Genomic DNA, 12,440 nt, shown 5'->3' on the forward strand with positions numbered 1-12,440 from the left:
AATTATTCATCATTAAAATCAGGGCGACTTTTTAAATAAATATGGAAACTTACCGAGGTTTTCTTGAAAGAACCGGGACTTTGCCATTTCCCTGTATTTTTGAGTCTTCGGATTGGAATCCGAAGAATGACCTTTGTTCCATCTCTTCCCTTTTGTTTTACCTTTCAACTTAGATCTAAACTTCCCCATTTTTCCAGATCCTTTGGGTTATTTTCAAAGAAAAATCGCACGTGGCGATGAAGTTTTGAAGCGAATGGCTGTCAGTTGTCAAATTAATGCTGTCAACAAACTGTCAATCAAGCTGTCAGTTTTCAGTTTGACCAACATAGAGAACCCAAGGAAAAAAAAAGATTTTAATAAAGCCGTGATCACACTTTGATACACAATCGTATTTGTTCAATCTCCTACACAAATTAATACATTAAAAATAAATAAAATGGCTTTTATTTGGCTTATCAATTTTTTTGGCGTTTAAAAGGATATATTTTCATAAAATAAATTATTTTAAAAATATTCAAGTCCTTATCACGCAAAACGCGTTACCTTTTTAATGACAGGAAATGGTAATTGAAGTGACCCGGAACGGAACGTAAATACCCAATTTTTCTTTCGTACATCGTATGTACTCCCTGTTTCATTGCGTTTTTCTTGTTTGTAAATAATAACCGCTGGAAATAGTACGTAATGTGAAATTACACGCATTCCTCAGTCGAGTGCTCGTTACGTAAAAGGTAACCATTGCCGTGCAATTAGTTAATTCGCCGTAGAACTCCTAACCTATTGGTTGATGTTTTGTTAAGGAGTAAATGAACTATGTGAGGTAAAAATGCCGCCTTTTAGAAGAAAGAAGGCGTCCAAATCCTTTCCAGTGAAGGTGTGTACATTGGATGCCGAATTGGAATTCAACCTTGAGGTGAGATGTCAACTTTTAGGCTTGTGTTATTGTTTGGTCTTTTAGTAATTAAGGAATTAGTACAACAAGTTCATTATGAGTCACCCTGCAGGTCCAGCGAATTAGTGCATAGGAGTGATAATTTATCTGGTAAACACCTACGCACGGGTCGAAAACAGGGCAGTGTTTATTAATTACAATGGTTTGATATGTGATCAAAATGAATAACATAAACAAACACAGTAATTTTGTAGTTTTCATTAGACAGCATGCACTCTCATTGTTTTCTGACTACAACAGGGTTCAATAACTGATAATCAGCTTGTTTTTGTTGTTGTATTATCAAGAAGCACATATTTATATGTTATTGAACATAACTTTTCATAGAACTTTATTTTTTAAAGGTGACTTGATAAAAATTATAAAGACTACAGTAAAAAATAGTAAGTACTGTCATTGTAGCCTTAAAATCAGAAGACTTTTTAGTACTTATAATTGAGTATCATTACTTTTATGAATCATAACCCTTGCCATTCCACTTACATTATATATACCTATGTATTTGGACTACAAAATAGTACCACATTCAGCAAAATAGGTAACCATTGCACATGGCAATAAATAAATAAATATTATAGGACATTCTTACACAGATTGACAGAGGCCCACGGTAAGCTCAGGGAAGGCTTGTGTTGTGGGTACTCAGACAACGATATATATATAATATATAAATACTTATATACATAGAAAACATCCAAGACTCAGGAACAAATATCTGTACTTATCAAATAAATGCCCTTACCGGGATTCGAACCCGGGACTGCGGCGTAGCAGGCAGGGTCATTACTGACTGCGCCAGACTGGTCGTTGAGAGATCAGACCACCTATTGTATTATCTCTTGTGATATTGCTGTGTATTATATATATCGTTGTCTGAGTAACTGCAACACAAGCCTTCTTGAGCTTACCGTGGGACTCAGTCAATCTGTGTAAGAATGTCCTAAAATATTTATTTATTTATTCTTACTGTATGAATGACCTGAGGCATGCAATAAAGATTATTTGTATCACCCACAAATATTGTAAGTACCTTACACAAATATTTTTTTGTGCAGTGGCGAGCAACAGGAAGAGATCTGTTTGACCTAGTCTGCAGAACTATAGGGCTGCGGGAAACATGGTTCTTTGGACTACAGTTCGAGGACACAAAACATTTTATAAGCTGGCTCAAATTAGACAAAAGAGGTGAGTCCTCTTATACAGAAATAGTTAATTAATTAGTACATCCAATGACACTTGAAATTGTTCTAGTTTTGGTCTCCCTTTTGATATTTGACAGTTCTTCTTTGTCATCCTACATCTATGCTTAACCCATGTCCCATTTGACAGTCTCAATTTAATTAACCCTTTCAGGTGAGCAATGTCTAATCATGTTGCCACATTAGACTAATTACACTTTAATTGATATATATCTCTCTCAAAGGATTAAATGATATATTTTGGACAGTCTTATGCTTTGAGTTTTTTTAGACAATTTTGCCTTTATTTCCGTGCCTTTGTTTCCGTTTACTAAAAACATAAACAATCTATCATCATCATCCTCCTTGCGTTATCCCGGCATTTGCCACGGCTCATGGGAGCCTGGGGTCCGCTTTGACAACTAATCCCAAGATTTAGCGTAGTCACTAGTTTTACGAAAGCGACTGCCATCTGACCTTCCAACCCGGAGGGTAACTAGGCCTAACATAAACAATCTATAAATAGTTAATTAGCTAGTACATAATATACAAGGTTAAAACATGGCCCTAGTTCGGGTATAGGCCTCCTCCAGCTGCCTCCAATCACTTTTTTATGCCTTTTCCATCCAGTCTGTCCCCACTATGTTCTTGATTTCATTGACCCAACAATCTTTTGGTTTCCCTGATCTCCCTTATCCGCTTCGACCCAGCCATTTTGTGACACGTTTTGTCCATCTGTTATCTAAAATTAAGATATTTACTTTCAAAGACCCTATCATTATCAGTGCCAGCTCACCTTGGCCTAACTATGTATATTTTACAGTACAAGACCAATGTGTCTCTCAAATGCCGGGCACACCATTCATGCTCCTCTGCAAGCTATACCCAGAAGATGTGGCAGAAGAACTTATACAGGAGGTCACACAGCATCTACTGTTCTTGCAAGTCAAGCAGGCTATCTTGAGCATGGATATATACTGCCCGCCGGAGGCTTCGGTGTTACTTGCGAGTTATGCTGTGCAGGCTAAGGTAAGTCTGGAAACCAACATATTTTCACAATTTAGTGATCCAGGTAACAGTTTTGAGAAAATTTAAAAAGTATATAAAATAGTTACTATGATGATTTATTCATAGATTGGTACATCTGTATAAAAAAAAACATGAATAGAACTTAAATTACTAAACTTAATCTAACACAATAAATATATTCATGAACAAAAAAAAACAGGAGCAAGCTCGGCGCTGGATGGTAAAGTGCCCAGAAGGCTAGTAGCATTGCCGTGCTGGATCGCGATGCTGATTTGCTGCGCAAGAAATGTACCAGCCCACTGGTCACCCGTAGCATCAATGGGCAAGACTTTTCAGTACAGACTATGATGTTTTTTTTGACGCACTACTGCGAGAAGTGGTTCATTATAAGTCAGGTCGAAACTTCGGAGATCCATCTCTACTGAAAAACGTCCTACGATACACGTGCTAAAAGGAAATTCGTAACTCGTGTCGATTTAAAACACTCCCTTCCGTCATGTTTTAATTTAATCGCCACTCGTTTCGAACTTCCTTTTTTACGCACTTGTATCATAATGTACTATTAACGATTTCCAGTATGGAGACTACGACGAGACAGCGTATAAGCCCGGCATGCTTGCCAGCGAGGATCTTCTACCACAGCGGGTCATTGACCAGTACCAGATGACTCCAGAGATGTGGGAGGACAGGATTAAAATATGGTAAATATACAGGGTGTCCCAAGACTATGGGACATGAACGGAAAGTACCTTAAATATCGTAGATAGGGTATTTTGCTACAAGAAGACTTTATTTTATTTTTAAAACTAAGTAAAACTCCATTCATAGATTTTTAAATAATTACATGGTTAAACCGGGAATCAAACCCGCTACACGAGAAAAAAAAAACATCCTGTAATTTTGTCATACCGATCGATAGGCTTCATCATAAAGATTATCTTTCTCTAAATAACATAGTGTCGGAGATAAAAGGAAGACCATGAATTTTAACATTTTACATGGCAGACTCCTTAGCCTTAAAATTTGTCCATACATTAAAAAAAAAAAAAATTTTTTTTTGAATGCAGTTTTACCAAGTTTTAAAAATAAAATAAAGTCTTCTTTCAGCAATATATCCTATCTGTGATATTTTAGGTACTTTCCCTTCATGTCCCATGGTCTTGGGACACCCTGTATAAGGATAAATTAGGCATTTTTTTATAACTTTAAGTGCGTTTTCACATTATCCGATCCGATATCGGATGTAGGACCGATATCCCATATGCTGAAGCCGCCATCTTTGAAATCCCTCCCACATCCGATATCGGATTGGATAATGTGAAAACGCACGAAGGGTACTCTTACTTCTAGAGAGAGAATTCTATTGAGAATATACTTCTACACATATTAGATTTCATAATTTTTGCGAAAAGTAAGAGAAAACTATAAATGGAGATAATTATGAAAGTGGGTGGAGGAAGGGAAATATTAAGCCCTATGTTCGGCGTATTTCTTCTACTTAAGCCTCGGTCAAACATAGGGCGTTTTGATAGCGTAGCGGAATGCGCGCCGAATGCGAGCGTATTCAGAGCGGATTCGCGCGGCCACACATAACACAGCGCGCGTTGTGAGTGGACTTCTCTGAATATGAATTAAATGTTATCCATTAGCTAATTGTTTTATTCCAAATTGTTGTTTTGATTACATAGAAGTTACCATGTGGAGAATGCGCGCGGATCTGCTTTGAATATGCTTGCAATCTGCTCCGCCCGGCGCACCGCTATCATTGCTCTCCGCTAACGCTGCGCTCTCAAAACGCGCATGTGTGGCCGAGCTTTAAATTGTTATAAACGTAAAACTGAATACATACACTAATGCAGTACTATATCTGCTACCTCCATACTAAGTCGAATCTAAATAACGAAACTTTGAACTTTTACCATAAAAATCTTATCCTTAAAGTCATTATAAATTTCTTTGATGGACAAATTCACGACTGTTTTCATGACCTCCAATAACGTAATGCAATGAATGCATTCCTATCCTTATTGCAATGAATAAATCTGTATATATTACGGATACATTGCAATACTGATTTACGGACTTACTGAAGTCGTAAATTGATAGCATCAATATGTATCACCAAAGACATACCTATTTAACTCCGTATAGACAGATAAAGTCTAAGAAAAAAACGTACCTCAGTACCATACAGAAAAAGGTACGGTGGCCTAGATGGCATTACACCTTTGGGGAACGCTCGGCTAGGTGGCGCTAATATTAATATTTAACATTTTAAAACATATCAAGCTAAGAATATGGGCCAAATTGTCAAAACTGAGGTTCAAAACTTTTAAGCCTGTGTTAAGAGATGGCAGTCTATGCACTGTGATTACACATTTTACTTTGACAGTAACTCTCTATAATACTCGATCCTCTTTGCCTAAATTAACAAACGGACCGCACGCGAACTGCCGACTTTGAGTTCTAGTGCGCCGCGCGATAGCCGTCACCACTGAATGGGCCGCGAATGCGCGGCCGCCGGCATGTCCCAGTAGTTCAGATAGTAGAGCGGTGGCCTAGTATCTTGGATACCCGAGTTGTAATCTAGCCAGAGACAGTGAAATCACTTTATACCTGAACTAAATTTTATCTTGCAAACACTTTGTATTCTTACCTTATGAGTAAATAGGTATCTGATAGGTATGCGTGCTCCACCGTAAACCGCATCATCACTTACCATCAGGTGTGATCGTGGTCAAACGTCTACCTGTTCATACAAAAAAAAAAGTATGGTGTTAAAACTACAACCTGGGGGGTTACCATGACGTGCTAAAGCCGTTCAGTTTAGGTTGAGAGAGAGAGGGACGGAGCTATGTAACTGCTATAGCTGTGTCCCTTTCTCTCAACCTAAACTGAACGTCTTTAGTACGTCATGGCCCCCCTGGTCTGTTTTTATTGAATTCCATTAATTTTAAGGGAAGGTTCTTTAGATCAAATACAATTAATTTATCTAAGAAACTAGCGTCTTAACTCTTACGGTTATCGAGTTATTAAAAAAAATAAAGATAATTACTGAACACGTGTGTGACAACCTTTACCAATTCCTAATGTTATTTGTTTTGACATGTCGATCACTTTGACACTAACTTTTGAAACAAACAATCTTAAGGTTCTCTCACACTAATAAATTAATTTATTATGTATGAAAATGATGATTTTTTTTTGCGAATTTAACTGAAAGTGATATACAGGTTGGTTCCTGATAATGAACCTAGCTGTGTCGGATTTAACGGAAAACAAAAAAAACACGGTGTATAAACATATTGCATCACTGTTTGGAATTTTAAAAGTACGAATGTGTTCAAGGTATGCGGACCACAAAGGAATGTCTCGGGACGAAGCCGAAATGGAGTACCTGAAGATTGCACAAGACTTGGACATGTACGGTGTCAACTATTTCTCTATCAATGTGAGTACAAGCCTTCATTTTTAGGGTTCTGTAGTCAACTAGGAACCCTTATAGTTTCGCCATGTCTGTCTGTCCGTCCGTCCGTCCGCGGATAATCTCAGTAACCGTAAGCACTAGAAAGCTGAAATTTGGTACCAATATGTATATCAATCACGGCAACAAAGTGCAAAAATAAAAAGTGGAAAAAAATGTTTTATTAGGGTACCCCCCCCTACATGTAAAGTGGGGGCTGATATATTTTTTCATTCCAACCCCAACGTGTGATATATTGTTCGATAGGTATTTAAAAATGAATAAGGGTTTACTAAGATCATTTTTTGATAATATTAATATTTTCGGAAATAATCACTCCTAAAGGAAAAAAAAGTGCGTCCCCCCCTCTAACTTTTGAACCATGTGTTTAAAAAATATGAAAAAAATCACAAAAGTAGAACTTTATAAAGACTTTCTAGGAAAATTGTTTTGAACTTGATAGTTGCAGTAGTTTCTGAGAAAAATACGAAAAACTACGGAACCCTACACTGAGCGTGGCCCGACACGCTCTTGGCCGGTTTTATTAACATTTGTTTATTGATAATTTTTAACCCCCGACGCAAAAACGACGGGGTGTTATAAGTTTGACGTGTCTGTCTGTCTGTTTGTCTCAAGCGCGGATCCAGCTTCGTGCCCAGGGGGGGGGGTCACGTGGTAATGGCCCGGGGCCCCAGGGGGGGTCACGTGGTCTATTTGTATGGCTAACTTAGGCTCCAGGGGGGGTCATGACCCCCATGACCCCCCCCCTCCCCCGCCGGATCCGCGCATGGTTTGTATGTCTGTCTGTGTGTGTGTCTGTCTGTGGCATCGTAGCTCCCGAACGGATGAAACGATTTAGATTTAGTTTTTTTGTCTGAAAGCTGAGTTAGTCGGGAGTGTTCTTAGACATGTTTCATGAATATCGGTCTACTATGTCGCAGTCTGGGGGTTTTTTTTTAATTTTAATTTTGTGGTTAGGTTATATTTACATTTTTTACGTGAATATGTATGTTAATAATTTACTCCCATTTTATTTTATTTTTACTATTTTTTGACGCACAGCTATTTACATTTCGGCTACTTTACCTAAAATTTGATAATCATGCATTAAAAATTATTAAGGTCAGTGTGGGGAAGACCGTCTACCCGGAAAGACCGTCTATTGACAATAACTTTTGTGTTTATATATCTACGCCTCTCACACCTCCGAAGGTATACCAGTTTTTCATCCTTAAGCCATTGGTCTTGAATACATGTATCCCTAGGACGAAAACTAGTTAACAATAAACTTGATTCGTGTTTCGAACTCGATCATCGAGTTCAACATGGTTCCGCAAAAAATTAAAATAAAATAGAGGCAGTCGGAATATTTGTATATCATGTATGTAACGTAGTCATTTAATATAAAAATTTTACCTTCCAATAAAATTGTTATTATTTTGCCTGGTATATCCGAGGTCTTATATAGAGAGTACGTCGTAGACGTCGCATCGGACCGATAGATGGCGCCATCGTTCGTTGTAAGTCGCTCCGGCGTCACACCGCCGCGATGTTGGTAGTCCCGTTTTCCCCACCTGCAACATAAGGCTCCTACGCGCCCCGGCCCGCCACCAGCCACCCTCATTGTTGAGGAGAAGTGCCGACGGTATATTAAGCCTACCAGGAAGGCATCACTCAGACCTCGGATATACCAGGCAAAATAATAACAATTTTATTGGAAGGTAAAATTTTTATATTATTTGTGCCGTTTGTATATCCGAGGTCTTATATAGAGACCTGTTTATTATCTCCTGGTGGCGAGTCAGCTGGCGCGCAAGCCTTTGGTAGCCCTATTGGCATAGCATAGAAGAATAAGTGAATCGGTTGTTGAACCGATTTGACAGATGTATCAGTCGAAATCGCCTTCGATCCGCGAATATCTCGGTGCCAGAAACGCCTAAAGAGATTTTCGTGATGACGTTTAGCTTTAGTCAGCGAATAGTTAGAGAAATGACATTATTATACATTGTAGGCGAGGCTGACTTGAACAAGATACAAAAACCTTAGATACACTTTTATTATAAACAGACACGTTATTTTATCAGGTTATTATAAACCCAATTTCAGACACAAAGTATGGAAATTAACTGTAAAAGTAGTGTAACTATCTGTACTGTAGCAGGGTAACGTAATTGATACTGCTTTTGTCAACCCTTCGTAAAAATTATCTAAATCAATATTAGCTTTGATATGACTATTTAAAGTCCAACGTCTTACGTCCATATCAAACACAGAAAAAGGTCATCACTCACGCGCCCGAGGGCTATTTGTTACGATACTGGTATTTTCGATCAGACTATTTCGCGTCAAGCGAGCGCGGTTACAAGCGAGACTCCTGAACTCTGAACTCTTTTTAGTGAGGGCATTTGAGGATACTGATCGCTCGGTAAAACTAGCCTAGAAGATGAAAAGTACGAGCGCTGTCGATTGCTACTACACTGGACGGAGGTATCAGTCGATTTCTTCAAGTCAGTCATTGACTCTTAGGGTAATCCATTACCTAATCCAAAACCCGATGCGACGGATTTCTACTTCGTGCAATGAAGGTCGACAGTGTAGACTGAGCGGTGACGTCCGTGTCGTATCGCTGGTGGTTGCTGAACACGTCGTGGTAGCAGGTCAAGGGGTGAATTAAAACACCGCCACACATGCGCGCTTTGAGAGCGTAGGCGGAGCGCAATAATGGCGGTGCACCGCACAAACGCTGGCGTTGCGCCCAGTGGGCACTAGCGGGAACTAACGAGCGCGGATTGCGAGCGCAACGCGCGCGGGACGCGAGCGGAATGCGCGCGCATTCAGCGCGCTGATAGCGTAGCGTTAGCGAAGCGGAATGCGCTTTATGTGTGGCGGAGGCTTAATACGTACCGTTGTACGGCGTAATGCAGGGCTCTCGCAGACGAAGAGGTACGATGACGGGCGAAGCAGAAGAAGGCGAGGTCACCGAAGGTCACTTACTTGGCTCCCAGGGGGTGCATACTGACCTCGTACGACAGTCTGTTGGAGTCAGCAGTTACTGTCGTAGTTACTCGTAACCGAAGAGATGTAGTCCTGCCATCGTACAGCATAACATAACATACAACCGAACTGTGCATAGCATATAGTGCTATGCGAATCTTAATCCGGCTGCATGTCACTTCAGTCGCCAGCGCCACCGCCTGTTGAAGATTATTTTCCATCGGAAGAGCTTTACTTTGTACAATATTCCGATTATTTAAGGTCTTATCGGGCTGCAAATGCAAGCAAAACAGGAGCGATTGGCCTACAGCTATCGGCAGCTGTACGAGGTAATGCTGGAAACCAACCTCCCTCTGTAGACTACGAAAGTTGTGAAATTGATGAAATCAGGTTCTACGATCGAATCAAGCTCTATATTAATTCAGTATAGTCGAGCCAGATGATAACTACTGAAGTCCTCCTGAGTTCCTGGCCCCTTTCGCTTTGAGCTGGAATCTCAAGTTCACTAAGGCGAAGCGGGTTTATTTTTCCCAATTTGTTTATTAGAGGCTCGGCGAATAAGTTAATCTCTCGAATGGACAGGGGGCGCCACAAGCCTCCGGGAAATCGTCGTGTACTTGGAACCCCCGCGGCCAGATTACCGATCGGTTTTGGTGTCCGCCCGGTAAACAGAACCACGCAGCACGCTGGCTCGAATTCAGATCTGGACATTCTGAAAGAGTTTTTTTTTTTTTTAATTCCGCAAACCTTTACGATGTCTTTGACCTACACAATGAGCGACGTACAGGAATCACAGGGTCGTCTCGCGAGGCGCCTCTCCGATTAGATAGCTCGCGAACATCGTCAGGACACCCTCGCAGCAGTGCGGCTCCTCGTCCGGTTATTGACGTCTTACCTCGTTCAACTATGGGTGGCCAAGCCACGTTAGGACGTAGCATCTTTAGGATTTATCTGTTCTCACTTCTGCGACGGAGGAGTCATTGGTCAAAATAGAGTGTAAATACTGTCGAAGTACTTCACGGGAACTGGAAAGAGAAGAGTGGATACCATAGTGTACGGGATGTCAGCTGATAGCGGCGCCCGGCGTCACATTGGAGGGCAGTATCAGCCTGGTCAGCAACAGAGTCTGCAACGATACCGTAGCAGACGGAGCCCGGATATGGTCGTGGCACCATTGTAGGGGAAGACAGTGCTCGCGGTGAGCGTGACATCTTAGGCGCGACGGGCGTTATCAGCGTGGCGGCTAGCAGTACCAAGGGACCACATCAGCAATCTTACCAGCTTGTCACTGCAGCAGACGATGTTACGTTCGGCGGTGAGATTGAGACGGCCGTCGTCAGCTCGAAAGGCGTCTTCGATGCCCCTGTCGCGTCACGCAGTATCGTGCTCGGTGGCCCTCTCGAGGTCGCCGCCGTCAGCGCGGGAGGCACCGGCGCCAGCATGACAGTCAGCTACATCGGTGAACAGCATCAACAGAGTTCGCGGCGTCGTCACGGCAGACGCGGCAGGAAAATTAGCGACGCCTTCGCGGCAGCCGCAGTATTGCGCTCGGTGGCGCGATGAAGGTCGCCGCGTCTGCAATCTTACCTCGTGCGATCGAGGCGACATCAAGGCGCCAGCATCAGCGTGTCGGCCGACGACACCGGTGGAAAACTTCAAGTAGCTTGCGGCAATGTCACGGCAGACGCAGCAGAAGAATTGCGACGCCTGTGCAGCGGTTAACAGTATTACGCTCCGCATCACCACTGAGGCTTGTCACGGCAGACGAACGCTCTGCATCACCATCGAGGCGCCAGCATAAGCGTGGCGGCCAGCGATACTGGTGGACAGCTTCAGCAGGGTCGCGGCGTTTTCACGGCAGATGAGCGCGCTGCATCACCATCGAGGCGCCAGCATAAGCGTGGCGGCCAGCGATACTGGTGGACAGCTTCAGCAGGATCGCGGCGTTGTCACGGCAGATGAGCTCGCTGCATCACCATCGAGGCGCCAGCATAAGCGTGGCGGCCAGCGATACTGGTGGACAGCTACAGCAGGATCGCGGCGTTGTCAGGGCTGACGCACGCTCTGCATTACCATCGAGGCGCCAGCATAACCGTGGCGGCCAGCGATACTGGTGGACAGTCAGCAGGATCGCGGCGTTGTCACGGCAGACGAACGCTCTGCATCACCATCGAGGCGCCAGCATAAGCGTGGCGGCCAGCGATATTGGTGGACAGCTTCAGCAGGCTCGCGGCGTTGTCAAGGCAGACGCACGCTCTGCATCACCATCGAGGCGCCAGCATAAGCGTGGCGGCCAGCGATACTGGTGGACAGCTTCAGCAGGATCGCGGCGTTGTCATGGCAGACGAACGCTCTGCATCACCATCGAGGCGCCAGCATAAGCGTGGCGGCCAGCGATATTGGTGGACAGCTTCAGCAGGCTCTCGGCGTTGTCAAGGCAGACGCACGCTCTGCATCACCATCGAGGCGCCAGCATAAGCGTGGCGGCCAGCGATACTGGTGGACAGCTTCAGCAGGATCGCGGCGTTGTCACGGCAGACGAACGCTCTGCATCACCATCGAGGCGCCAGCATAAGCGTGGCGGCCAGCGATATTGGTGGACAGCTTCAGCAGGCTCGCGGCGTTGTAGGCGGGGGCAGAAGGTGGCCGCGCTGGTAGCCTGCATATTGACGACAGATCACTAACGGTGCGGCGCTCGCGTCGGGGCAGCAGCAGACATACTTACAGCGTCGCACGCGACGCCTATGTGGCGGCCACAACGTTGTTCGGCGGCACCGCAGAGATGGCCATCGTTAACGAGGAGGCAACTTCTACGCAACTTCGG

General features: G+C 43.2%; 2 protein-coding genes across 3 annotated transcripts in view; one reads left to right on the top strand and one right to left on the bottom strand.

Moving 5' to 3' along the window:
* Window positions 1–219, bottom strand: part of LOC125236782 (RRP12-like protein) — a 39,894-nt gene extending 39,675 nt beyond the window's left edge. Inside the window, exon 1 of the mRNA XM_048143707.1 lies at window positions 54–219. Coding sequence (XP_047999664.1) covers window positions 54–189 — 136 coding nt within the window. The 5' untranslated portion in view covers window positions 190–219. The remainder of the gene's footprint in view (window positions 1–53) is intronic.
* Window positions 220–601: 382 nt separating this feature from the next.
* Window positions 602–12,440, top strand: part of LOC125236662 (merlin) — a 35,296-nt gene continuing 23,457 nt past the window's right edge. Inside the window, exons 1-5 of one of the 2 annotated variants that reach the window (XM_048143553.1) lie at window positions 602–913; window positions 2,008–2,137; window positions 2,954–3,159; window positions 3,736–3,860; window positions 6,508–6,610. In XM_048143553.1, coding sequence (XP_047999510.1) covers window positions 827–913; window positions 2,008–2,137; window positions 2,954–3,159; window positions 3,736–3,860; window positions 6,508–6,610 — 651 coding nt within the window. In that variant the 5' untranslated portion in view covers window positions 602–826. The remainder of the gene's footprint in view (window positions 914–2,007; window positions 2,138–2,953; window positions 3,160–3,735; window positions 3,861–6,507; window positions 6,611–12,440) is intronic. The other variant, XM_048143555.1, reaches the window with a different exon arrangement.

Source organism: Leguminivora glycinivorella, chromosome 19 (genome assembly GCF_023078275.1).
Source record: "Leguminivora glycinivorella isolate SPB_JAAS2020 chromosome 19, LegGlyc_1.1, whole genome shotgun sequence".
Lineage (NCBI taxonomy): Eukaryota > Metazoa > Arthropoda > Insecta > Lepidoptera > Tortricidae > Leguminivora > Leguminivora glycinivorella.